We start from the raw sequence: 26,874 nt of genomic DNA, 5'->3' as shown, positions 1-26,874 counted from the left end.
AAATCAACATCTAGCTGATTCTTTTCATTGCATAGGACTGTCTGGCCTTTTAAGTTCCATTCCTAGAAAATTGGGTCGCAGAAGAAAAGCTATGGATCCCTCTAAATCAGAATTGTAACCTGCGTCCCTTTGACCAGCTTATAGTCCTTCTAACCCTAACCCTGAAACTACTTGGCTAACAATTTAAGCCAAAAGATCCCTTTAAAAATTGGAGAACAATATAATGAAATCGGTTGAGCGCCACTGGTAAAGGCACACTAGCAAAACGTCTGCTTGTGGAGTATGTGTGTACATATATACGGGTTTCAGAAAAAGAGGACAATACGTAGCTTCTTTGGTTAGATCTCTTTCAAATGGTACAAACCTTGCAGGCAGCCTCTGCGATCATGGCGGCTGAGGGCCGGCTCTGCACTGGTTAAGATGCCATGGAAAGCTGGCATGCTTTGGTGCTTGCTAGGCCCCATCAGGTCCTCTGCGCTTGGCACCTCCCTTTCCAGCGTTCGGGCTTTGCGGGGCACTCTGGTGACAGGTGGGGGACCTCTAGGTGGGAGAGGTCCTGCTGGTGGAGGATCCAACCGAGGTCTCAGTTTCGGGACACTCTTGCAGGGCATCCCACTGCAGTAGTCAGGAGGGGGGAATGTGCCAATGCCACTGTCCAGAGTCCGTGTCAAGGAGCTACACACTGCGGACATAAACCAGAAACTACAGGTAGTCCTTGAGTTACGACCACAATTGAGCCCAAAATTTATGTTGTTCAAGTGAAACGTTTAAGCAAGTTTGCCCCATTTTACGATTTTTCTTGCAGAGTTGTTAAGTGAATCATTGCATTTTGCTAAGTTCATAACATGACTGTTAAGTGAATCTGGATTTCCCATTGCTTTTTGCTTGTCAGAAGGTCACAAAAGCTGATCACGTGACCCCGGTACACTGCAGTTTGCCAAGCACCTGAATTTTGATCATGTGACCATGGGGATGCTACAACGGTCATAAGTGTAAAAAACGGTCAGAAGTCACTTTTTTCCCCAGTGCCATTGTAACTTTGAAGAGTCACTAAATGAACTGTTGTAAGTCGAGGACTACCTGCATGAGGAGAGATGAAGCCAAAGTCTACACCTCCTCCAGAAATCCATCTCCCTGACCTACTCAGCAGTATATATTGGGGGCCATTATATGAGTGAATGAGTAGCATGGAACTGTCCAAATATTTAGCTCCAGGTTTCATGGTCAATGGCCAGAGATGATAAGAGTTGGAATTTATGTTTAGAAAGCCAAACTTTTGCTTTCATGAAAATACACCTGCCTGTGAGTGGAGACCCCTTTGGGGGTCGAACGACCCTTTCACAGGAGTCACCTAAGACCATCGGAAAACACATATTTTCGATGGTCTTAGGAACAAGACACCAATTTTATGGTTGGGGGTTACCACAACATGAGGAACTATATTAAAGGGTTGCGGCATTGGGAAGGTTGAGAACCACTGCCTTAGAGCAAAAGTCCCAACCTGTCCAGTTCCAGACCAGCAATGGGGGAGGCCGTGGGGGGGGGGGGGAGGTGGGAAGAAAAGGGGATGGATTTTCATGTGAGCCTGCCACTTGTGTGGCCAGGGGTTGGGGACCTCTGCCTTAGCGGAAAAGCAAAGCAGAAGACAGAGATGTAATTCAACGACCAGCCATCTTTTAAGACACAAGGCATTGGCCATGTGATTTTCCCACAATAAAAAATAAACATTTTAAAAATTAAGAAGTTAAAAAAAAATTCTAAATAGTGAAGGAGCTCCCTCCTGCTCCCAGAGATATGGAAAGTTTTTGATTTTTTTTTTTAAAATAGATTTCAGCAGCCCACCATGTAGGTGAGTTTGCAGGTGGTAGAATTGTGGGCAAATGTTGCTGATCCTCCATCACAACATGTTAATTATAGTGTCCTCATTGCCTTGTCTAATGTTCAGCAGTGCATACGTCCCCACCTACTTTCTTCTGTCCTCTTTCCACAATTGGGAAGAAAATCCAGGAAAGGGGATTTCCAACATTATTTACACAAAAACCTGATTTTCTTCCACATCTATGCTCTGTGAGGAATGGGATGTCAGCAAGCATTACCTAAATTATTGTGCTTTTTAAATCCAATGTCTAACGTTCTGTCAACATCTAAATGACTCCCAGGATTCTCTGGTATCATTGGTATTGATCACGCTGATGGAGAATTATGGGAAAATTCCCATAATTCTCCATCAGCGTGATCAATACCGATTAGTATTCTATAGTTCTGAATTACAGTTCTGTAATTCAGTTCAAAGGATATGAAGTGGCAGAGACTGCATTACATAGGGGGAAAAAAATTCTCACCCCCCTTTTTAATCATCTCATAATTGGAACAAAGCCACCAGACCCCGCTACAGATAGGATATGCATTTCCTTTCTAGGAAGCAATTCTCTGTGGTAGTAATTTCCTGTGTAAACATGGGAGTACAATTCATGGAAGCTTGTGTGGAATCATGGGAATATCCTTGACAGGACTTCATTCTCCTTGTGGAAGAAATAAACCTGGTGGTGGTGTTTTTTTTTTTTAAACTGCATTTCAACAGTACAGGCCCCCGAAAGATTAGCCCATCCTATGCTAGCTGCTAAGTTGAAATAACAGCTCTTTTGCCAGCTCCAGCCTATCCCTTCCGCTTTCCTTGGAGCTCACCGGCAAAGTGCTGGGAGGTCACCAGTTCAGCCAAGCTGTCGTCAGATGGCAGATCCTCCCGCAAGGCAGCTTCGTGAAGCTACAAGGGAGACAAAGGAGACGAGGATGAGTCCTCTGGCAGCTGAGGCATGGACGAGGGGCTTCAGGTTGCTTCCCCCACCACCCTTCACCCGAGAGCTCACCTTATCTGGAGCCTCCGGACAGGCATGGAGGTGCCCAACAATGCCATTGCGTGGTGGCCGGATAAGGCGGGGGTCTTTGGCATCACGCAGGCCTCTTTGCAGGCCCTGTAGCTCATTCTTCTGCTCCAGATGAGTCTCACACGGGGCCTCTTTCCCATCCACCCTGCAAGAGCAGTGGAGGTCAGTACCCCGAAGCTCCTCCTTCTTTCAATCCTTTAGCCCGTTTTGCAAGATCTGTAGGGTCTCCACGCAGAAAAGAGACGTGGGACCCTCTCTAAGTACTGTCGCAAGAGCAGGAGAATGGATGTCCTTCACACTGTCTTCAACTACAACTTCCATAAGCCCCGCCCTCTGCCCTTGCTAGCTTGGATTGGTGAGAAGTAAAATTGCAAAACATCTAAAAGCAGGGGTGTCAACCTCGATTTCATTGAGGGCTGCATCGGGTTTGTATTTGACCTTGGGGAGGGAGGGTGTGGCCAGGAGGCGTTGCAAGCTCTTCCTCATTCACGTTGGGGGGGGAGGGGACTGGCGGGGGCCCCATTCTCTCCAGTGGAGGAAGGTGAGACCAGGGAGCATGCCAAACCCTTGTCCTTCAGAGCAGCCTCGCTGTCCCTCTCAGGCCACAAGAAGGACCCCCAGATGGTGGCGCAAGCTGTGCAGAGCCCTAGGCAGAGGAGGGCAAGCGCCCAGCCCGGCCCTCAAACAACCAGAGCACTAGGACCCCACAGCTTAGAACAGCCCAGCCCAGCCCAGCCCCGCTTCCCCAAGGGGATGCCCAGTTGTGCTTATCTCCTCCTCTGCTGCTGCTGTGCTCGCTCTCCTTTGTAAGGTTGCTCATGGTGGGGGTGGGAGAGGGAGGCCCACTCCCTCTCCAAGCAAGGAGACCCGGCTTTGTAACCAAAGCATCCTCATTGATAGGATGGGAGACCACCAAGAGAAGTCAGGAAGAGGGAATAAGGGGATGGCAAAAGGGCAGCAGGGCTGCTGGTGGCCAAGTGCTAAGGCAAGACTTTCCTCTGATCCTCCCTCCCTCTCATTATAATCTTCCTTCCTCCCTCCCTCCCTCTTCCCTCTTCTTTCTCCTTTCTTCTTCCTTCCCCTCTTTCCTTCTTTTTCCTTCCTTGTTCTTTTCTCATCTTTCCTTTTCTTTCCCTTTCTCCTTTCTTGTCCCTTCTTGGATGCTCAAAATGCAAAAGGAGAAGCATTTCTCCTTTTGGTTTCTTTTTAGTTTGTTTTGCTAGCCCTCCGTCAGCAAAAACAGAGCCCGTGGGTCACACACACCCCCCCCCCGAGGCCCCGTTTTCAGCTGCGACAACCTCCTGCAGCCTTCCAGCAGCCAAAACGGAGCTCTGTATTGGCTGGCAGAGGTTTGCAGGAGCTGTTGCGGCTGAAAATGGAGCATGGGAGGGCCGCGCACAGTCCTCCTGAGTTCCGTTTTCGCTAGCAGAGGCACCTTCACTGTTTCCAGCGCAGCCCTATGGGCCGGATCTAAGCACCCCATGGGCTGGATCCGACCCACGTGCTTCGAGCTTGACACCCCTGATCTAGAGGATTTGCCTGCTTTCAGTACATGGCTTGCAGAGCTCAAAGTATCACTTCTGTAGTCCATCTCTCAATCCATCAGAGGCAAAAAAAATTAACTCTGGTTATATCAGACTTTGTCAAAGACATCCAGAATCTGGGATCCTGTTAGTAATCTTGAGGGTGATAATTTTTATTTAAAAACAAAGAAGGTGGGGGGGACATTTTAGCTCTTTGGGAATGTGAAAAAAAAGCTTGGGAACAAATGGCCAACATCTGGTGAAGTCTTAACAAGATTAAAAAGTGGGGGTGGGTGGGTGTTGTCCCCTTTAAAGAGTTTCACTCAATCTGTACAGCTATTCATTACGCTCTTACCCCCCTCACTGGCTCCACTCTTGATCCCAACCAGAAATCTTCAGTTCTATGCAAATTTGGATCCCAGAGTTAGCGAGAAACAAAGCACTGATCCTAGCTTAAGTAGGACACCTCTTGGGGGTGAGATCAGCCTTCAACATGTGCCTTTAAGCCCTTTCAGGCAGATCCCCCTCTGATCCGCTCACTCAGCCCAGACTTACCTATTGAGCAGCTGCTGCATGAAGTTCTCCGCAGTCACCTCCTGGTACATAAGGGTGAGCTGGCTGTGTCCGGTGTCACAGGTGTGGGACCGAGTCTTATCCAGGGCCAGCCCATTGATGTAGGCCTTCTCCTCCTCCAGGGCCTTGCGCAGGTCTTCCGCCTTCTCCATCAGCTTGGAAATGTTCAAGCTTTCCGACTCCTGCTTGTGCGAGCCGCTTTTGCTGTCCTTGGCTTTGGGAGTCTCCGGCCTCCGGCTGAGGGCAGGCAGTTTGCTCTTGCGCAGGCCAAACCAACTGGCAAGACCACTTGAATTCTTCTGCTTGGTCTCCCCGGAGGTCGGCCCGCCTTTGTGCCTTCGCAGGACGTTCTCTTCAATACCTTTCATCACCTTTTCTTCAATACTAGCGGGAGGCCCAGCTTTGCCCTTTGCCTGGTCCGGGCCAGGGGGGGTTTTGCGCCCAAAACCGCTGGATGCCTTGGCTGTGGGTGGGCATGGCTTGGGTTCTGGAGCAGGGGGCTTGGTTGGGGACTTGGACGGTAACTTGGTGGGGCTCCCGTGGGGACTCTTGGCATTCTTCCCAGGCAGCAGGGGTTTGGAGGGATTTCTGTTCACTGGTGTCCCTAGGGAGCGATTCTTGGAGCCAGGGTGCTCAGCGTCGTTGCCACGGGAACCCACAGAATGGGAAGAGTAGCAACGAGGGGTTGATTCGTTCCCATGGCAAGGCTCGGGGTGCTTGAGGCTGCTGCTCCCAGAGCCCAGCCTGGGGTGGGCATCGGGAAGGCTTTCCCCACGCTCCCCTGGCCGGGTGGGGGCCCTCCCCTTCTCAAAGCCCGGTCCCTCTTTCCCCTCCGCCCCTTTCAATCTCCCAAGCACTGTCAGCCGCTCTTTGAAGGGCATGCTGGCTGCCACCTCGAGCGCCCGCTTGGTAGAGCCGCTGGCGCCTCTCTTGGAGTTGTCGGGGTTCCTGCGGGCCAGAGGCGGCGAGCGCCTGCTCTCTGAGCCCGACTTTTCTCGGTGGCCAGCAGGGCAGGGCTCCAGCGAGACGTCACCAGGCGCCACCACCCGAAGAGGAGCCAAGCGGCAGGAAGGCAGAAGTGCCTCAGATGCATCCAATTTGGTATCACGGAAGGAGGGGGACCGAGAGCTCATGGCAGTGCTGAGGGTCAGCTCTAAGATGTTCTCGTACTCGTGAGGTTTGTGGTACCCAAAAGGGTCTGGTAATGTGGGAGCGCTCGTGGGGGACTCTGGGACAAGGGGTCGGCCAGCCTTGGGGGAGGGATGCCCTCCACCAATGCCAGAGTCTGCAGGAAAGGGGCTGTCGGGGGAGCCCTTGTGGCTAGGCGTCGGGGAGTGGTACACCTCGTAGGTGTTACTGCGGCAGGGGATTTTGGAGCTGCGGGTGAGCTGCGGGCTGAGGCGAAGGGCAGCAGGGCTGGGCGGCGGTGGCATTTTCAGCAATTTGAGCACCTTGGAAGGGGAGGGGATAGGGAGCCCTGGCCGAGACTTATCTTTGTCTTCGCTGGAGGCAAGGACGCTCAGGTAGGCTGGCTCCCTGCAGGCAGAGGGTGGGCCCAAAGCCTCTAGGCAACTCACGGCCTGGATGTGCTTGTAGCTCCTGCCCTGCCCATCGGAGATCAAGGAGGGCCCACTGGGCTCCCCATTGAGCAGGGCACTGTCCCCAGCCTCCCGAAGGACATGCTGCAGGTACGTCTCCACCTCGCCTAATTCCAGCTTGTGTTCAGCCAGGGCACTCAGCAAGACTTGCCCAGGATGTCCTTTCTCTGGAGGATCAGGCTCCCCAGCCTCATCGGAGGAAGAGGAGGAGCTGCCCTCACTTTTGAGCGGAGGCTGCCTAGGCCCCCCTTCGCCCTGAGCCAGCAGCAGACACGGCCAAGCTTCTGCCGTCACTCCTTCTGGGGAGCTCAGCTGTCCAGGTTCTCTCCAAGGGGAAGGAAAGGCGAGCAGCGGGTCCATCTCTTCCAAAGAACGAAGCACTTCCAGGATTTGGGCCTTCTTTCGCAGGAAAGGGGAGAGAGCTTCCAGAGATTGGGGATTAGATCCAGGAATTTCCAGACAGTGTTCTTCAGAGATGACCTGGAGACGAAACGAAGATATACAGAATGTAACTAGGCCAGCTTTGGATTTCCATTTCTGCTCTCTTGACCACAACATCCTCTGTGTTATTTCTGCTGGTGTCCCCAGACTCCTTTACAACCAGATCAAATGATTTATCCTACTCTTCCACCAGTCTAGTCTAGTCTTCTACAAAGGGCAAAAGTTCCCCAGAAGTAGCGGAGAAAGAATTTTTCCATCCCCTTCTGGCTCAATATTATTTTTAAGTGGTAACCTAATGGATTGAAGCTAAAATGTGCAGGAAAAGCATGAATGCTGCCTCCTACTCTCCATGTAAATTTTACCTTCAATCCCGGCTGCAGTTTGCTAAAGTGTGCACTGAATGGATGCCACCAAAGAGAAAATATGCAGAGGGCTGGACTAGATGATGTTGACTTTAGCTAGTCCTATGAATTTGAGGCACTTGCCTCCATTTCAATCTTGCATCTTCCATATATAGCATACCTACAAGCAAGTGCAATTTATTTAATCAGTTTGTACTGCAGTGATGTGCGGTGAGGTTTATGGCTGCTGAGGCACTGACACAGTGGTGGGTTTCAAATTTTTTTAGATTTGTGGACTTCAACTCCCAGAATTCCACAACCAGGCATGCTCAGTTCCGATTTAAAGCGACAGCATGTTTTTCTCCTTTGAAAAAAAGTTTCCTTCATTCTTTTTCTTCTCCCTCCCACTCCTTCCTCCCTCTCTCCCTCCTTCTCTCAAAGAGACATACACACAGAGAAGTTGGATTGGACTATTTCTCCTATCCCTTTCCCTCTCTCACTCACTCTCTCTCAAACAAACACAAACACAGAAGTTGGATTGGATATATTTTCCAATGGCTTAAAAGCAGCTCCTCTGCCATATCCCCCCCACCCCCCATTGCAAATGCAGCCTGATGTCTGGGTGGGAAATGTCTGAAAGGCAATAATGCCCACCAGGGACGTGCAGTCACTAGAGGCAGGGGAGGCGGGGCCTCACCAGTCTCCTGAGGGAAAGGAAGAATTTTAAATAATTTTTTTTAAATAATTAAAGCCAGGGTAGTTGCTACCAGATTCAAAGTCACAGTGGCTTGGTTTCTGCTCTCAGTGTTAACTATGGGAGGAGGCGAGAGAACTCGGAGCCTCTTTTGCCTAAGGAATTGTTCGCCTTTTAAAAGTTAAGGCGGAGTTAACAAGCGAACACTTTCATATGCAAAAGAGGCACTGATTCTCCCGCCTCCTGATCGGGGAGCAGCGAATCATGCCTTATGAGCTTACGTTGAGCACGCTTACATTGGCCGGACAAGAGGAGAGTTGAGAGAGTTTCCACAGCTGGAAAAGGTGGATCAGACGGAGGGAAGGGGGTGTGTGTTCAAATTTATTGTAATTTAATTTGTAATTTGTAATTTAATAAAAAAAATATTTTTTTATTGTGAGGTTTGTGTATGTGGTTTTTTTTTCTTTCTTCACAGCGGTGGGGTCGGAGGAGGCAGGGGGGCGAGGCGGCGGAGCACGGAAGCGGCAGGGACGTTCTCGCCGCTGTGTTTCAACAGGCCAGGCGTCTCGCATTTATGTCCGCCATAAACGCGCGACACCTGGCCTGTTGGACACAGTGGTGGTGGGGGGAGGAATTGGCTGGGTGGGCTGGCTGGCTGGGGAGGGGAGACCCCTTTAAAGCCCAGCACCGAGCAGGGACGAGGAGAGCGGTGAGTCCAGGCAGGGAGCAGGTCGGGCGGGCTGGCTGCAGGATTGTGACTGTCCGTATGAGGAGGTGGGGGGGGGGGGCAAGGCAGTGGAACGCGACGGTGGCGAGAAGCATCTCAGATGGAGCCAGGACACCCGGAAGACAAGCCGGCACTTAAAGGCATGCCGAAGTGCCGGCTTGACTTCCGGGTGTCCCGGCTCCATCTGAGATGCTTCTCGCCACCGTCGCGTTCTACCGCCTTGCCCCCGCCTCCTCCGACAAACAATCCTGATGCCCCGGCCTGCAGCCAGCCCAGCACCAAGCGGGGACGAGGAGGAGGAGGAGGTGGAGAGCGGTGAGTCCAGGCTCGGTGCTGGGCTGGCTGCAGGCCGGGGCATCAGGATTGTTTGTCGGAGGAGGCGGGGGCAAGGCGGTGGAGCGAGACGGTGGCGAGAAGCATCTCAGATGGAGCCGGGACACCCAGGGAGCAGGTCGGGCGAGGGGTGGGTGGGCTGGCTGCAGGCCGAGGCAGCAGGATTGGGGCGCAAGGCGGTGGAGCGCAATGGCGGCGAGAAGCAACACCCCCGCCACTGTGTCCGACAGGCATCTCGCGTTTATGTCCGCCATAAATGCGAGACGCCTGTTGGACACAGTGCCGGGGACGTTGCTTCTCGCCGCTGCTGCGGTCTTGCCTCACCAACGGTAACCGTCACCGCACGTCACTGATGCCCACCCACCCATTCATCTCCTGCTTGCAGGCTGGGGTGAGAGAAGATGCAGAGAAGCTGGAGGGGAGCCGATCCGAGCCTTTGATTGCAGGCGGAGCCACGTTGCCTGTTCAAACTTGTAATCAGTGAAGCTGCGCTTATATAGTGTGTGTGTTTGTGTGTGTGTGTGTGTGTGTGTGTGTGTGTGTTTGAAAAGGCAACATGGCTCTGCCTGCAATCAAACTACACTTGGGGAGGGATCTACACTTGAGGATGAAGTTTGAATTCCTCCCCCTCCCTCCGACCCACACGTACCTTTTCCAGCTGTTTCAGAGAGGATTTCAACTCTGCTCTTGCCTGTCATCATGAAAAAAAAAATGTAAAAGGAAAAAAGCAAGAGCTGAGGTCACGCTGAGCTAGTTGCTGCCAGTGTCACTGTGTATGACTCTGCATAAATGTTTTAAAAAGCCTCTTAAAAAGCGCCCTCTACAGGAGGAGGCAAGAGAACAATGTGCCTCACCTACGCCAGGAATTTTTAGGCTTTTAACCCTTGCTTAACTCTGCTTGAGTGATCATAAAACGCCTAAAGTCAGACTAGATGAAGTACGTCGTTCTCCTGCCTCCTCCTGTAGAGGGCGCTTTTTAAAAGGTTTTTTTAAACAGTTAAGCAGAGTCATCCACGGTGACTCTGGCAGCAACTAGCTCAGCCTGACCTCAGCTCTTGCCTTTTTCCTTTTACATTTTTTTTTCATGAAGACAGTGGTGAGGCTCTGCCTGCACGTCCCTGTTGTACTGCCACCCATCTGAACAAGTGAGCTTCATTGTTTAAACAAAATTAAAAATAAAATCAATTTATTTATTTACTTGATTTTTATTTTTGACTTCCACCAAAATCTTTAGCCTCTCATCTCAGCAAACAATTTCTTTGGCAGCTCGAAATTCAGAAACATACATTGCAATTAAAACCATAAATACATTTTCAAAACAACAAAAACAGTAGACGCCACCTACTGTTTTGGGGGGGCAGATGATTGCAACCCACAATACAAATGTTTAAAATACAGTAGAACCTCGGGTCACAAATGCTTCTGACCACAACGAAATCATGTGCCAACCAAAAATTCCGCACATTTTTTTATTTAAAATATATGATTTGATATGAATTGTAGGTGATGACTGTGGAAAGGATGCACGGAAGTTTATGTAACCAATCAACACACTTTCTACAATTTGTAATGGAAGATGGTTTTGTGTGTGTGGGGGGGGGGGGGTTGTGTGAGTTTTGTCTGTTTGTGTTTATTCAAAAATTTAAAAAAATCTTTAAAAAAAAGTCTACACTTGTGCAGCATTGCATCAATTAATGGCTCCGGGGCCCATTTCAAAAAAAGTGTACGCTCTCTCCCTGTCTTAAACTATTAACGAAGTCTGACGCACAGGAGAGCTCTCTGACTGGCCCAACGATGAAGCAGTTGCAACAGCAGGTCTGTACCTACAGGTGGCAATCCGAAAATGAACGGACAATCGAGGTCTTGCAGAACGTACCTCTCTCTGCAACAGGCACCGTCCCAGGGGAAACGAAACCGGGAGGTTCTCTACTGTGCCTGGTTGGGAGATCGGGGACGGACTGGAGATTAAGGAAGCTGGATGGGCTGGAGTCTGAAGAGACAATTAATAGAATGAATGGCTCCAATACATCTGCTTGCAGAGAGCCAACGCTCTTAAGGACGGCACCTTCCAAAAACAAATCCATGCAACGTACTTCCAGTAATTCCCCACTGCTTGGAAATACGTGTGAACTCAGCAGCCACACGGATAAACCAACCAAGGTTTATTAGGATTGGAATGCTCCCAAATGACTGTAACCCATGAGTAACCAGATTTTGGCTTCTCATAAAGGTAAGGTAAAGGTTCCCCTCGCGCACATGTGCTAGTAGTTTCCAACTCTAGGGGGCAGTGGTCATCTCCGTTTGAAAGCTGAAGAGCCAGCGCTGTCCAAAGAAGTCTCCGTGGTCATGTGGCCGGCATGACTAGGGTACAGAACGCTGTTCCCTTCCCACCAAAGGTGGTCCCTATTTTTCCGCTTGCCTTTTTACGTGCTTTCGAACTGCTAGGTTGGCAGAAGCTGGGACAAGTAACGGGATTCGAACCACCGAACTTTCTGTTCGACACGCTCAGCGTCTTAGCCATGGTCCAATTGTAAATGCAAAAATTTCCCCAAAGATTTGAGCTAGATTCGTGATGGTGAACCTATGGCACGTGTGCCAGAGGTGGCACGCAAAGCCCTCTCTGTGGGCACGTGCACCATCGCCAGCTGCTGTTCTGGTTTCCAGGTGGTCTTTGCAGGCACCGGAGCACCAGAAAACAGCCTGAAAACGGCCCGGAAAACAGCCTGAAAATGGGCTGTTTTTCAGACTATTTTCAGGTTGTTTGGGGTTCAAAAAACGGCCTGAAAAATACCCCAAAAACAGGCATGCAGGGCCGAAAATGTTTGCCATCACTGAGCTAGATAAAACAATCTTCTTTCAAGCTCTATCATTCCAAGACCCCCTCTCTCTTTGTGTGCGGTCACCTAAACCCCACCCACCCTGCAAACAAATCTTGCCTGTCCATGTAAGCGGAGCACATGGTAAGAAAGAAGGGAGATAAAAGAGAGAGGACATACCTGGGAGAGAGATCCAGAAGTCAGCTTTCGATGGAAAAGATCACTGAGAGCCTGGTTTTGCCTTTCCAAGTCAAAGACCCGTTTTTTCAGCTTTATGCATTCTTCACGAAGATCCTGAGAACAGAGAATCCAGCCTGTAAGCTCGAGTCAAGGGTTTACAGGCTCGAGGGCCCGCAAATGCTCTTGTCTGGTTTCCTCCCCTCCCCACAGGGATCCTCTAGGTTTAGTCTTTTGGGTCAAAGTGGACTCAGGAGAAATCAGCATTTGCCATCAAGGCACACACATTCCCTTCCAAAAAAAACCCTGAATCCTGTGACTTGCACAAATAACGCAGGTTAAGGATGTGCATAAATGATCATATTTCACAGACACTGACTGATACTCATGACAAAAACTGGAGAGGAGGAGGAAGAGGAGGGAAATAGTACTGAAGCCTTCTCTGCTGACTCCTGGGAACACAGTAACACAGGTTTTTGGCATGCAAAAAATGCCAAGTGAAATCCCGTCCCCACAGAGATTAAGTAGTAGCTTTGGGTGATGAGCTAATCAGAGGCAAATGCAATCAACGTTTGCAGGACTGATACCGAGCAACTAAGATCTACTATCTGCCTGTCCTTCATCTATATCAGGGATACACAACTACTATCAGCTCAAGGTTTACAGCTGGTTTTGTTTAGAACAATGAGAATTGCATTCCAAAAGTGGGCTAAGCCACGTCCTCCGTTTAGAGGGAATTTCGGGAGTTTGAGAAAGAGGTATTCTAAGTATCCACAAGACTTAAAGGAAGTTACGAGCCCCCCCTCCTTCCCTGTTACCCAAAAGACAAATAGGGGTCATATTGTTGGCCCAGCCTTTTGGGGGGAGCCACAAAGGAAGCTGATGGGATGAATATTGTCCCAGACTGCATTTTTTCATCTCTGACTATAGAGACCAGTGGCAGAAGTTCCTTTGACGTTCCCATTCCAAAAACTAAGAGCATAAAACCTAAATGTGACTTCATCATTAAAAATGAATTATAGTACCCTGTTTCCCTGAAAATAAGACCTCCCTGAATAATAAGCCCAATCGGGCTTTTGAGTGCATGCACTAAAATAAACCCTCCCCCAAAATATTGATTTTGTACAACAACAAAAATCCTATAACACATACAAGAGTTCCATTTGTTCCTTCTCCTCCTCTCCTCCTAATGAAATCCAGCAGAGGATACAGTAAGCGCAGGCACCAAAGGGCCCACAGACCATTCCTTTGCTTGCTGACTTAAATGTTTCAGGAAACTTTACATGGCTTTAAAGCACAACAGTAGTTGCTGGTCTCCTCTTTAACTTCAAAAATGCCACTGAAGTCCATAGAGACATTCTTGGGAAGTAAAAATGGGGAAGGGGATGGGGAGCAGACCTAGGAAAAACAGAGTGGGATAATAAGTGTGGTAAGGCCACACTTGGAATACTGTATTCAGTTTTGGTCACCACAATGTAAAAAAGATGTTGGGACTCTAGAAAGAGTGCAGAGAAGAGCAACAAAGATGATTAGGGGACTGGAGGCTAAACATATGAGGAACAGTTGCAGGAACTAGGTATGTCTAGTTTAATGAAAAGGAGGACTAGGGGAGACATGATAGCAGTGTTCCAATATCTCAGGGGTTGCCACAAAGAAGAGGGAGTCAAACTATTCTCCAAGGCACCTGAGGGTGGACCAAGAAGCAATGGGTGGAAACTAATCAAGGAGAGAAGCAACTTAGAACTGAGGGGAAATTTCCTGACAGTTAGAACAATTAATCAGTGGAACAGCTTGCCTCCAGAAGTTGTGAATGCCCCAACACTAAAAGTCTTTAAGAAGATGTTGGATAGCCATTTGTCTGAAACGGTATAGGGTTTCCTGCCTAGGCAGGGGGTTGGACTAGAAGACCTCCAAGGTCCCTTCCAACTCTGCTATTATATTGTATTGTATTGTAATAAAGCAGTGTTTCTCAACCTTGGTAACTTGAAGATGTCCGGACTTCAACTCCCAGAATTCCCCAGCCAGCATTTGCTGGCTGGGGAATTCTGGGAGTTGAAGTCCGGACATCTTCAAGTTGCCAGGGTTGAGAAACACTGTAATAAAGCCTCTGGAGGGCTGCAAAGGAGTGATTTCACCAGTCTGCTTCCTGCAGAACTGTGTGTGCCTGACCAAGCTCCACTTTTAACAGCTCTCAAAATCCCAAAGATGCCCTCAAAGGCCAGGCCTTGGAGACAGACTCACTTTTTGGTTTAGCAGCGCTTGCACCACGTGGTTGGCTACCTGCAGAAGAAGAAGGAGGAGGAGCAGATATAAGCACAACGGGAGAAGCTATCTCTCTATCAGAAGGTGCTGTCGGGGAAAGAGAAGGCAAAGCAGCAGTACCTCATCCAGGCAGCGTTCGTAGGTTTCCCGCTGGTTCTCATTGGCTTGCACCAAAGCCAAATTCTCTGCCTGAGGACATAGAGAAGAGTCAGGCTGCTGGAGAATAAAAGAGGACCTCGAGTTTCTTCTCCAGAAGGCATATGGGACAAGAAATGAAGCATGGACAACTTCCCTTCTTCTCTCTGCTCCACCCCACTTCTCTTGTTCTTGAAAGTGCCTATTCCACAGCATGGCAAAGCTATGTTTTCTACCTGTGCCCCTGCGAAAAGAGTGTTCTGACCTAGGCTTCCCAAGAGTTTCCCAAGCAAATTCCTTGTCCCGACAAAAACCCCTTTTATTAATTAACTGTGAATTCTCCTCATTCACATCCAGCAAAGTCTTTCAAGGGAGGATTTACAGTCACAGACCTTATCTGGCTTAGAGAGCTGACAGGCTGATATCTGCAAAACTTGGCAAGGAGCCTTGGAGAGTCAACCAATTAAGCGAACTAACTGTCTCCTGCAAACTCCGGTCCCCCTTTGCTGCTCTTTTATTTCCTCTGGGAGGGGCCATTCATTGTTCACCTGTGGCCTTACTCCCAATTCAACCCATTCTTTAGCTGTTCCCTTTGTCTGGCAACTCTGCGCATGCACACATTGGGAACAGGCTCCAGCTGTCTGTCTGTCTCACTGATGTCTGACTCTGAAGGCAGCTGATAACTGGCATATGGCCCTGGCTCCCTCTCTGCTTCTGACACAGAGCGGTCATCAGAGTCTTCCCCAGATTCTAGGACTGGCCCATGTTCCTCCCCAACCTTCTCACTGTCCGAATCTGCTGCCAGCTCCCCTGGCCACTGGCAGGCCACAAACAAAAAGTGAGGGATTAAAGGTCATTAGGTTCAACGGCTGGCACCTCCTTTCAGAAGCCAGAACAGGTCAACAAGATTTGTTGTCCCATCCCTTGTAAACATGTATCATGTACCCAAAATCCCAGAATACGACATTTGTGCAAAGTGCATATAACTCACATTAGGAAGAGGAAGAAAAGGAATACACAACACTTGACTCACATAATGAATTCCCTTGGGCCTATATGTCTGGGGTGAGGGTTTTACCTTTCCCTGTATGCCATGTTGGAAAAAAGGGTGCCAATTTTGGGGAATTTGAGAGTGAATGACTCTTGCTTGTAACACCAAGGGAGCAACACAAATTTAGGTCATTCATCTATGCGAGCCTGCGCTCCCCCAATAGGCTCATATAACATTCACATTCTTTCTGTATAGGTAGTCCTCAAGGTATGGTAATCAAACTCTGTGATTAATTCAGTGAATCCATAATTCACTATCAGACAGTTTTGCTGAAAATTTAAGGTTAAATGCTGGTGGGTTTCAGCAAAACAATCAGAAATCATGGTTCCATGATAGTGAGTTGCTGCAAATGGCTGTAAATGTGCCCCATGGCTAAGCACCCAAAGTATTTCAAATCCAGGTTATAAGTACCACCCAAGTACCGTGTTTCTTCGAAAATAAGACAGGGTCTTATTTTCTTTTGACCCCCGAAATAAGCGCTTGGCCTTTTTTTCGGGGAGGTCTTATTATTTTTGAGGTGCAGGAGGCAGCGAGTGTGAATAACCTCATGACTGTTGTTTTGCAATATTTTCGGGGAGGGCTTATTTTCGGGAAAGGGCTTATTTTGGTGCATGCGCTCAAAAGCCTGATTGGGCTTATTATCTGGTGAGGTCTTATTTTCAGGGAAACGGGGTATCTATGCTTGCTATTGCATAATGTGTTATCTACCTAAGCTGTTGGATAAGATGCAGTGAACTTTACAGGCTCTATTGCATTTTTTCTCAACCGTGACAATTTAAAGATTAGTGGGCTTCAGCTCTGGAATTCCCAAGATCAAACTCGCGGGCTGTGGGTTGGATGCATCATACACTTTTAGCACATGTACTCACAAGCCCAATTGGGCTTATTATCCGGGGAGGTATTATTTTCGGGGAAACGGGGTAGGTCTGTCAGAACTTCAGTCAGTAAGCAACTGATTGTAAGTTGAAGACCATCTATATGTGCCAATGCTGGGAGGCAGCTCAGATTCAAGTGAAATAATAGATGCTACGTAGCGACCATGAAACAAATTGCTTGCAATGAGATCTCAATTCACTTCTTCTGCCAGCTTTTCATTCAACTGGTGCTCTGGTCTCTGGAACCCCTTAACTCAGGAAGACAAGATCAGGCCTCCTACCTCTAGCTCCCGGAGTCTCTGCAGAAGGTCCTGGGGTGTCCTTGGCTCATGGCCATCCCCTTCTGGCTTCATCTCACTCTGCGGTTCAATTTCAGACATTGTCTCCTTTGGGCAGAGAGAATCCAATAAAAGAGAGCCAAGTTTTATGCTCCTGCCACAATAAAAGACCCACCAGCAATTTCAAAGAGGGGGGGATGGTGGTATGGCAAGGCTGTTCACCAGGTGCCTCCAATAATGCCATTGGGATTTCTCTAACACAAAGGGTGGCCAGGAATGAGGGAAGAGTTAGGATCCATGCTTATAGCATGGTTTAGGGCCACAGTTCAGCCCTTGATAATCCAAAGGGGTTCAGAAGACCATCTGGTATCACAGTGATGTGGGGACGGATTAAGGCCAAGTGGTGCCCTAAGCCATTGATGGCTAACCGTTTCGGCACCAAGTCCCCAAAGCGTGCACACGCATCCCCAAAATGCAATGCATGCACGCCCTCTGTACATGCGCCCCACCATGCCTCCCATGTGACCCCCCATACATGTGTGCACGACGCACATACACACGTGTGTCCCACCTCCCACGCATGCACAGCAGAGACTCAAAGACCAGCTGGCTGGCAGGAGGCATGCCCACACAGTTGAGCTTAGCTGGGACAACAGCTCACGTGCCCAGAAAGAGGGCTCTGCGTGCCACCTCTGGCACATGTGCCATAGGTTTGCCATCAGGGTCCTAAGCCCAACCCAACAATGGTGCCCTATGGCTTTTCCATTGATTAAGTGACACAAAGGCTCAATAAGAGCTGAAAACTAAAACTGGGTGTGGCAGTGAAAGTCTTACAGACATGGGGGGGGGGAGCTGTGGTGGCCCCTTCCCTTGGGGTCCCCTTGGGTGTGCCTATTTTGCTTCATGGTTAATCCAGGGGTACGGATGATGAACTGGAATTTGTGGAGCCCGTTTTTTTGCTCTCTCTTTACTTTATTCAGACTAGAAGTGGGAAGTCTCTGGGGGTTCCCAACTCTATTCTTTACTCCCAAGCCAACCAAAACAAGCTTGAAATCGGGCCCAGAGACTACAATTTGGGGGCAGGGGGTTGAAGGGTAGAAACTGAAGCCTTCAAAGGTCTTCTGCTTCCACTTTCCCTCCTTTAAATTTTGAATAAAACTCTACAAAACCGTGCCAATAAAATCCAGTCATGGTGGTCATATTACAATTAGATGGACTGCAGGTGATGTGCAGGGAGTGGGTTGCCTCCCTTCACCCCCACATCAGGATGAATGCATGATCCCAGCTAATGTCTTGGCCCTGCAATCTTTCCCAGCCTTTTCTTACCTTCCTTTAGGGGCCCGGTGATGGACACTATGACAAGCCCAACCTCCAGGCTTCCCTTCATCACTTTTGCCTGAAAGAGAAGCAGAGAGAGTTCAGGGTTGCGTGCCCTTTCATCAAAGGATTGTTGTCTTCAAGACGTACATCAGCATTCAGGCAATGTAAGTGAACAGCAGAGAAGCCGCAATGGGAGCTATTTTTAAACACAAAGATCCAACTCCCACAGTCTTTTTCCTCCAAGGATTTCCCCCATCCCCCCCGTACGTCTCATTCCACGCCTGTGACGGGTTGCTGGAGCACAGTTTACAAAAGAATGGGGAAACATTTGATGCAGCTGGGGCCAATCTGGGTCATCTTGAAGGAGTTTGGATTTACAGATTTAAATCCCGATTCCTCTGCTCCCAACCCAGCAACAATTAGGAAAGCAACAACCAAACCACAGCACTCACTACTGCAGCATCCCTGGTGATGCTGAGGATTTTTTGTTGTTGTTTAAGGATGGTCTGGTATTTAAAGAGGACTTGTTAACCGGGAGTTGTCCAGAAAATAGTCAGAAATATTAAAATTAGACCTTGTACAACACGGGTCTCAAACTCGTGGCCTGACGTTGCTGTCACATGATGTTTTGCGATATTTTTCCCATTCTCGGAGCTGGGGTGGGCACGGTCTGCATGTTATGCGTCCAGCCCATGGGCCGCCAGTTTTACACCCCTGCTCTACAGAGACATTTAATACATTGAAGATCAGAAGCAAGGCTCTCATCATCCATTATGTTCAGCTTGCAAACTTCCCCAGGTCATCTTTTCTGGCCACAGATAAGAGAATGAATCCAGGGGTGATGAGACCAATGTCAAATCCAGCAGAGCTTGTACAACGTGTGGCCAAAACAAGCTTTTTCAGCATAGGAGGAGCAGGTTCCTCCTGTGGCATGAAATTAGTTTAATCCCTAATATGTTTTCATCTGCTTTTGGCTTAATGCAACTTGAGAATCCAGCCATTATTTACAAACTACAGTGTACAGTTTTACATGACATAGAAATCAAGCCACTATGGTTTGCTCGGCAAACCATTAAAGCCACAGCTTGCAATCTACATGCCGTGACAATGATTTTAAGAAGATGTACCACACCAATGTTCAGTCTCCAATGCAGTGATTCATTCTTAATCTTGGCAACTTTAAGACGTGGACTTCAACACCTGGCTGGGGAATTCTGGGAGTTGAAGTCCACCTGATCTTAAATGTGGCTAAGGTTGAGAAACATTGCTCTGATGTATTTTGTACTCTGATTGGAAAAAGAAACTCTTCTCAAGTCCCATCCCTTGAAATCTTGCATTTATTTATTTGATTTATGTCTTAGCGAGTTCTTACAGCAGTTTACAGAACTTAAAACCAAGAAACAATGTAAAGTACTGTCCCAAAGGTGCTTTTTCAGGAGGCAACTGGACTTGTTTTTTCTTCTGAAAACATTTCGCTTCTCATCCAAGAAGCTTCTTCGGCTCTGACAGGATAGTGGGGAAGGGAAGGGTTTATATTCCTTGCAGACAGTTGGTCATTTGCATCCTTTTAGAGTGTGGGTGTCAAACTCGCTGTGACACGTGCCATTTTGTGACATTTTCTCCCTTTGCGGAACTGGAGTTGTCGTGGCCTGTGCATGATGCATCCAGCCCATGGGCCACCAGTTTGACACCCCTGTTTTAGAAGGCCATTGAAGCACTTGGAGGTGTATGTGTCTCCTCCAAGTGCTTCAACGACCCTCTAAAAGGATGCAAATGACCAGCTGTCAGCAAGAAATATAAATCCTTCTATTCCCCACTATCCTGACACAGCTGAAGAAGCTTCTTGGATGAGAAGCGAAACGTCTTCATAAGAAAAAAAAAAGTCCAGTTGCCTCTTGAAAAAGCACCTTTGGGACAACTATGAACCTGGATGACTGAGAATCTCTACAGACTTTTAAATATAAACTATTAGAGACAGATCATAAGAAGTCAGAGTAAAAATAAATACAAAATCACCTCACAATTAAAAGCATGACTGAAAAAGATGCATCTTAAAACTTGAGAGTGTAGGGACTAAACATGACTCCCAAAGGAGTACATCTACAGCCTGAGATAATGAACAAAAAGACACACACACCCCTCATATCACACCATACATCACCTTCACACCACCAAGACAGAGCTCCGACAGTGGGGACATTTCCATATGTGTGACCTGCTGCAGATCCTAACAATGAGATGTGGTTCCTTAGGCAGACAGGCTCTAAGCAGTGTTGTACTAGCAGAAAGGGCAAAATGGGAACTCAAGAACCATGCACTGGAGTAGACATGACCAACACAAGCCTTGCTTAACACCATCAGGTAAGATTTCAGGATTCAGCACATACGTTGAGAGTCACATATTTGTTTTGTTTAACAAGCTCACTCATTCAGGACACGGGTTATCTGTGAGAAGGCAGACTGCCTACAAAATGAACATCACCCGTGCTGCTGTTGTCTTCTCCCTTTAAGTTCTCTTTCTACCTAGCCATTACAGCAATTGTTGGCTATAAAAGGTGAGCAAGGAGGCAGCCGAAGGTGGTAGTATGTGGGAGAGAGGGAAGACGTGTGTTCATAAAACAGCCTGAAGCAGATATACTGATTTCCAGCAGTAGGACTCATAATTACCGGTAGTAGTTGTAGGAGATGTAGCAGAAGTAGGAAAGAATGATGAAGTGAGCAGTGAGGCCTTTGAATGCTTGTGTGTGTGTGTTGCCTAAAGATCTGTGTGCTTGTGTTGGATCTTGGATTTTTGAGCCCACTGACTTGGATATGTGCAAAAGAACCCATCAGTGTCCAAAGTCACCCAATCAATTTTACTTGATCCGTAATCTGACACAGTTTCCCAAATCCAACTTTCTGGGGCTCAACATTTTATGCAGAGTTTGACTCTAAGGTTCCAAGCAGCTAGACGTCAGCTTTAAGAAGGGGGAATTAGTACTGTAAATTGCTATGAAAGATTGCCACGATGTTAGAAAGAAAGCCAGAAACCACTGTATTGAAGGCAATAGAGTATTTCATCCTGCATTTCTGTGGCTTTGCAGTACCAATGCAGAAGCTGATGTTGGAGCTTTATATAAAACGAACCTGCAAATTAAAAGCATGAACACAAATCTGGAGTTTATTGGTGAATCCCACATATACCATGTTCCTACTCTAAGTGACAAACCTAACAAGCAGAACTATGTACTTCTCCCTTTATCAATGAACAGCCAAATAGAGTAGCCACTCTTTCATATATTCAAGGGTACCTCTAAGTTCTACTGAGAGAGACAACATCCACCTAACCTGCAATTTGTTTTGTTAATGAGCTTTCTAAAGGAAGTGACCAAGATAATTTTGAAGTTACATGAAGTTCTTTATTTCTTAGAACAGTGTCTTGCCAACTTTAAGACATGTGGATTTCAACTCCCAGAATTCCCCAACCAGCTTCCACATCAACTAGCAGTTCAACTGCCAGTTGAAGTCCATACATCTTGAAGTTGCTAGAGTTGAGAAACACAGAGTAAGTAACCTGCCAAATGTAGCCCAATAGGTGAATGGCAAGATTTAAATTAGAGGGAAATCAACATAGCCTTGAGGCTTACTGGTTGTTGCTGCAGCTGCAGCTTCTCTGACTAGCCTACACCACAGATTGGTAGGAAAGATAAAATAAAAAGTTGGAATGAAAGTCACTTTGTGCTCCTTAGAAGAATGGGCAGAAATCAACGAGCAATACAAACCAAAATTCAAAGCTAATGCTGATGTATAATTTTCATAGAGACCCCAATTTGGATCATGAAAATACAAGGAGGAGTTTATAGAGAAATTATCTTGCCTATAAAGAGTTAAAGGTACTGTTCAACCTGAAAGTCACATGGGAGTTTGAGAAATTCAAAGATCCAGAATTATTTTTTACTCCCTTTCTGGGGGGAAAAAAACCCAAACCACTTCCATGGGAATTTATTTCTATAATAGGAAACAAGATTAAAGAGATTATAGGAGAATCTTTATCCTATAGCTCAATCTTCTCCAGCCTGGTCTTTGCCAGATTTGTTTGAACCGCAATGGCTATAATTGGAAAAAGCAGGGGGGTTAGCCAGCTAACTCAAATAATTCTTTTTCCAATTACAGAATCACTGAAGAAATTACTTCAGAGTGATCTGAAGGAGGAAAAGTTAGATCACTGTATTCATTTTCTATTCTAAATTGTTGAATAATCCCCTGAAGAATATAAAAGGATGAAGACAAATGCAGTCGCCACTAATTTTGTCCCTGGAGGAAGAACCCAGCATTTCAATTTAGCTTTGTGAACATAAAATATATGCAATGCAGGATTAGTATTCAACCTCACCCCTTCCATAGGTTCAAACAATTTTTTTTGAAAAAAAAATCTATGAAAGTTGCAGATATGTATAGATGTTCCACCTTCATATTTCTCTGTAAAATCATTTTAAGAAAAACAAGAAAACTGCTCTGCAGATTTTGGGGAACAAATATGCAAAATACTAATAAAAAAATCATCCACTTGAGCATCTTCTCTCCCCTCTCACCCCATTCAGTCATCCCATCCCATCCCATCCCAAAATTTTGTTCCAGAGCAAGGTTTTCAACCTTGGCTTTTTAAAGAGGCATGTCTGGCTAGGGAATTCTGGGAGTTGAAGTCCACACATCTTAAAATTGCTCAGGTTGAGAAACACTGCTCCAGTGCAAAATGCATCTATTTTCAGAACAGCTAAGATATATTTAAACCATCTTGGCCATGTTAAAAATATGTCTGCCTTAACCATATTTTTAAAAAGCAAAGCTTAAGGAATCTACTTTCCTTGCAATGCATTCACTGGTTTTGGCATTTTGATTACTCTACGTTCAGTAATAATTAGTTCTTTTGCTGTGTCTCAGTAGTGGAACTCAAAGAAAAAGGAGTCTCCGGAGAGGAATGAATTAGTTCAGTCAAACACCACAGAAATTTATGCTTAGCGTCCACGATCCCAGGAGTTTTCACTATTTGCCAGCCCAGGGGAGACAGAATAGTTTCCAAAATCCTCAGAACAACTGGGTGAGGGGGAAAAATCCAGGAGTTATCTACAGAAATTAGTAGAACCACCCTACATATTTTAATGTTTTCATAAAACAACAGAAAAATAAACTGTTTGAATACTGCTTTTTAAAGGCAGCTTCAAAAACTTCAGAATTATGATTGAGCTTGGAAGAAAACTAGGGCAAGCAGGTTTGGGCAAGGGAACTGGGAAAATAAAATTTCCACCTTAATTGGAGCTCCAACAAGAAAGTGCAATATAGTTTGGCTCTCTCTCAAAAGAAAAAAAAACTTAGTAACATGCTTTTTATTTTTCCTTTTTAAAGGAAATCTTGACAGATGCAACCCCAACATACCAGATGGAAAAAGATCCCCTATTTTCATAGGAGTTCCCAATCTTGATCAGGGTAAAGCCGGTCCAGGAGAGTCTTGGCGCCACAGCTTTTCACTTGTGGCCCCCTCAACACTCCCACCATCCTGACATCTGTGACATTCTCTGAGACATACAGTGAAGGAATGAATTTTGTCATTTGGGATTTGGGATTCAACATTGACTTTTGCAAATAGTTCGATAATCCACGCTGGAAGCTCCCTGTAAAAAGGCAGCCTCTGCCTTGCAAATAGTGCCCATTTCTCTTCAAACCAACCCCACCCCCTTTCCAAGTTCCCAGAGTCTCTTGCAAAAAAAGACGCCTCCTCTGTCTCATACATCTTACACATACCTTGCTGCACGTCAAGAAACAGTCCTGGCTGGCCTTTGCACCTACCAGGTTACTTACTCCAGGGCTACTTAAGCAGTCAAGGGCATTCAGCAGATTTAAACTAGCGTGCTGGAAAGCCTGCGTTTTCTTGGCTGCATTACATTTCCGATTTGGAGGGGGGGGGGAGAGAAAAAAGGGGAAACTGCAGGGCCAACCTCTGTATGCATAGCACAAAGAGCCCTTAAACAGAGCTCACGGACTGCAGGGAACGCGGAGACATCTGGGCGTCACTTCAATCTAAATCCCCAGCAAGAAAAGAAATGCAACTGTAGTGGTCTCTCCCCCCTCCCCTCCTCTAAAGAACAAACGCTATCCTGCCGCAGAAGGGAAGAAATCTCAGATTTCGCCCTTCTGCAACAGCCTCCCTCGGGATCCCGCTCCTCCGCTACAGATGCATCGCGTCCCAACAGCGGAACTTCACAGCCCCAGGTCCCCAAACCCAGTTTCAGGGCGACCCGTCGAGAGACCAACTGCTTCTTCTCCCCACCCCGAAGACCGTATTTCCCCGCCGCTCCTTCCCCCCGCCCCGCAAAGCTCTCTACAGCCCTTCCGAGCCTACCCAGCACCAAGTCCTCCTCTCCAGCAAATCCTACGCTCCTCGGTCCACACGTCCCTTGCCGGCTCCGGGAGAGCTTTTTGGAAACGCGCAGCTGCTGCTTCTCTTTCAAACTACACGGCTCCCAAGTCGGGGCAGCTCCCTTCCCTCGCAGCTCAGGGGCTCCCTTGAAGGGCTTCTGCTGCTGCTGCAGCAGCGGCTCCCCCACCTAGCGCTCCGTTTTCAGACACCCGAGATTTTCCAAAGCGCTCGCCCTTTTCCCACCCGCCCGTCTCCTTTTAAGCCCCTCCAAGTAACCCCTTCCTCTGCCTCTCCGCCAGCGCTCTTCAACTTCGTCCCCACCACTGCCCGCTCCCCCAGCCCCTAAAAGCGGTGGGGCTGGGGACTGAGCCTTAGCTAACCTACGCCACGAAGGCCCCCCCCGCCCTTCCCGGTACCTTCGGCGCATCCTCCCGCGACGCGGCCCGACTCGGGGCCTGCTATTGTTGGGTGGTGTGGAGGCGGAGGCAGAAGGAAACTCACGGCTCGGAGCTCCGCCTTATCCGTCTCCCCACCTCAGCGCGGCCCGTCTCAGCCCAGACCCTCCGCCCCCCACTCATCCTTTTCGCAGCCCATCTGGCTTGAAGGGGGATTTCCACTACCAAGGGAAGGAAAGGGGGGGGGGAAATCTACCCAAGCAGCGTTACCGAGAGGGCTGCAAAGCGGGGTGGGGTGGATAAATGCAGCCGCTTTCAGAATTAAGGATGATTATGATCATAATAAATACATGTGTGTGGGGGGAAATGCAGGATTCCACAGAAATCAGATTGCCAAATAGAGCGGCAGTTAATCCAGATATTTCCACCCGCCCCATATACATACATACATATTTCTGTTCAGGTTTGTACCTTTACAGAACAAACTCCTATAAGGAGCTGCTGGTATGCTCAAAAGGGTAACTTGTTCCCCAATTCTAGCAAATAATTTGTAAGGTGAATTCCTGGGGGAGCCTAACTATGTGTCTCCCCCCCAAATAAGATCAGCAAAAATGGCTGATATCTTAGGGCAATCTTCCAGAGGACATCTAACTCAAGTCCCCAAGGTCATGTTTTCCATTCCTAGCCCTGTGGCCTGTTTGGCAATGGCCTCAAACCTGGGGGGCGGGGGGGGGATCCATTTTACCCCTATGCAGTCTGCTCTTTTGTGTCAAGGACACTTGAATCAGGGGCCCTCAAATGAGAAGAATGAAAAGCCCCAGTTCCTTTCTCCAGTTTCCCTCCATTGGAAATATTCTGTTCTTGCTCTGCAGCTGTGGATTTCAAAAGCCTCTACTGTGGAGGTAGAGATGATCCTGCTCAATTTTCTGCTTTTAGTTATTAGAGCTGCCCATCTTATGCAACATAACCTTGGGCGGCTTGCAAACAGCAGTAAAAGCATTAAACACAATAAAAGCAGGAAAACCATTACAGCAAACTCTTGGCATCCACAACTATCCCCAAAAAACCCTTTCAGCTTTACCTTACTCCAATGCTCGTGAGAAAAGTTATCTCTTCGTGGCTTTGTAGTCTCAACTGTTTGCTAAGAGAGAGACAAACAGGAATTTGGAGACAGACAGTTCTAAGAAAAGTCACACATGAATGAGAGATCTTTAATCCTCCTACAATTTGGCAGCTGTAGTTCCCTTTTTCTAGAACAATTTGGTGACCATGATAGGAAGGTGTGAAAGAAATCTCCATGTAAAAAGCAGTAACACTTCTCTTAGCAATCATTTGGAAATGATTTGCTGGTCCCTATCTTTCCAGAGTGAAGAAGAACTAAAATTCCTTTTGATGCGGGTGAAGAAGGAGAGTGCAAAAGTTGGCTTGAAATCCAACATTAAGAAAACTAAGATCATGGCATCTGGCCCTCTCAATTCCTGGCAAATAGTTGGGGAAGCAATGGAGGTAGTGACAGATTTTACTTTCCTGGGCTCCAAGATCATTGCAGATGGGGACCTCAGCCAAGAAATTAAAAGACGCTTGCTCCTGGGGAGGAAAGTGATGGCAAATCTAGACAGCATACTAAAAAGCAGAGACTTCACCCTGCCAACAAAAGTGCATATATTCAAGACTGTGGTTTTCCCAGTTGCAATGTATGGCTTTGAAGGTTGGACCATAAAAACAGCTGAGAGCCAATGAATTGAGGCCTTTGAACTCTGGTGCTGGAGAAGACTCCTGTGAGTCCCTTGGACTGCAAGGCAATCAAACCAGTCAGTCCTAGAGGAGATCAACCCTGACTTGCTCTTTAGAAGACCAGATCCTGAAGATGAAACTCAAATACTTTGGCCACCTAATGAGAAGGAAGGACTCACTGGAGAAGAGCCCAATGCTGAGAAAGATTGAGAGCAAAAGAAGAAAGGGACGACAGAGAGTGAGGTGGCTGGATGGAGTCACTGAAACAGTAGGCGTGAGCTTAAATGGATTCCAGAGGATGGTAGAGGACAGGAAGGCCTGG

The 26,874-nt window shown here is 47.6% G+C and overlaps 1 protein-coding gene across 1 annotated transcript in view; it reads right to left on the bottom strand.

Moving 5' to 3' along the window:
• The window catches only part of NCKAP5L (NCK associated protein 5 like), a 28,740-nt gene extending 3,843 nt beyond the window's left edge, over positions 1-24,897 (bottom strand). The window contains exons 1-11 of the mRNA XM_032208523.1: positions 24,840-24,897; positions 18,036-18,105; positions 16,713-16,817; positions 14,491-14,559; positions 14,350-14,388; positions 12,112-12,225; positions 10,992-11,105; positions 4,964-7,059; positions 2,868-3,030; positions 2,686-2,764; positions 365-682 (exon numbers count right to left, since the gene is read on the bottom strand). Coding sequence (XP_032064414.1) covers positions 365-682; positions 2,686-2,764; positions 2,868-3,030; positions 4,964-7,059; positions 10,992-11,105; positions 12,112-12,225; positions 14,350-14,388; positions 14,491-14,559; positions 16,713-16,811 — 3,091 coding nt within the window. The 5' untranslated portion in view covers positions 16,812-16,817; positions 18,036-18,105; positions 24,840-24,897. The remainder of the gene's footprint in view (positions 1-364; positions 683-2,685; positions 2,765-2,867; positions 3,031-4,963; positions 7,060-10,991; positions 11,106-12,111; positions 12,226-14,349; positions 14,389-14,490; positions 14,560-16,712; positions 16,818-18,035; positions 18,106-24,839) is intronic.
• Positions 24,898-26,874: the final 1,977 nt, after the last annotated feature.

The sequence above is a fragment of the Thamnophis elegans genome, chromosome 2 (assembly GCF_009769535.1).
Source record: "Thamnophis elegans isolate rThaEle1 chromosome 2, rThaEle1.pri, whole genome shotgun sequence".
Classification (NCBI taxonomy): domain Eukaryota; kingdom Metazoa; phylum Chordata; class Lepidosauria; order Squamata; family Colubridae; genus Thamnophis; species Thamnophis elegans.
This window is presented reverse-complemented; position numbering and strand designations above follow the sequence as displayed.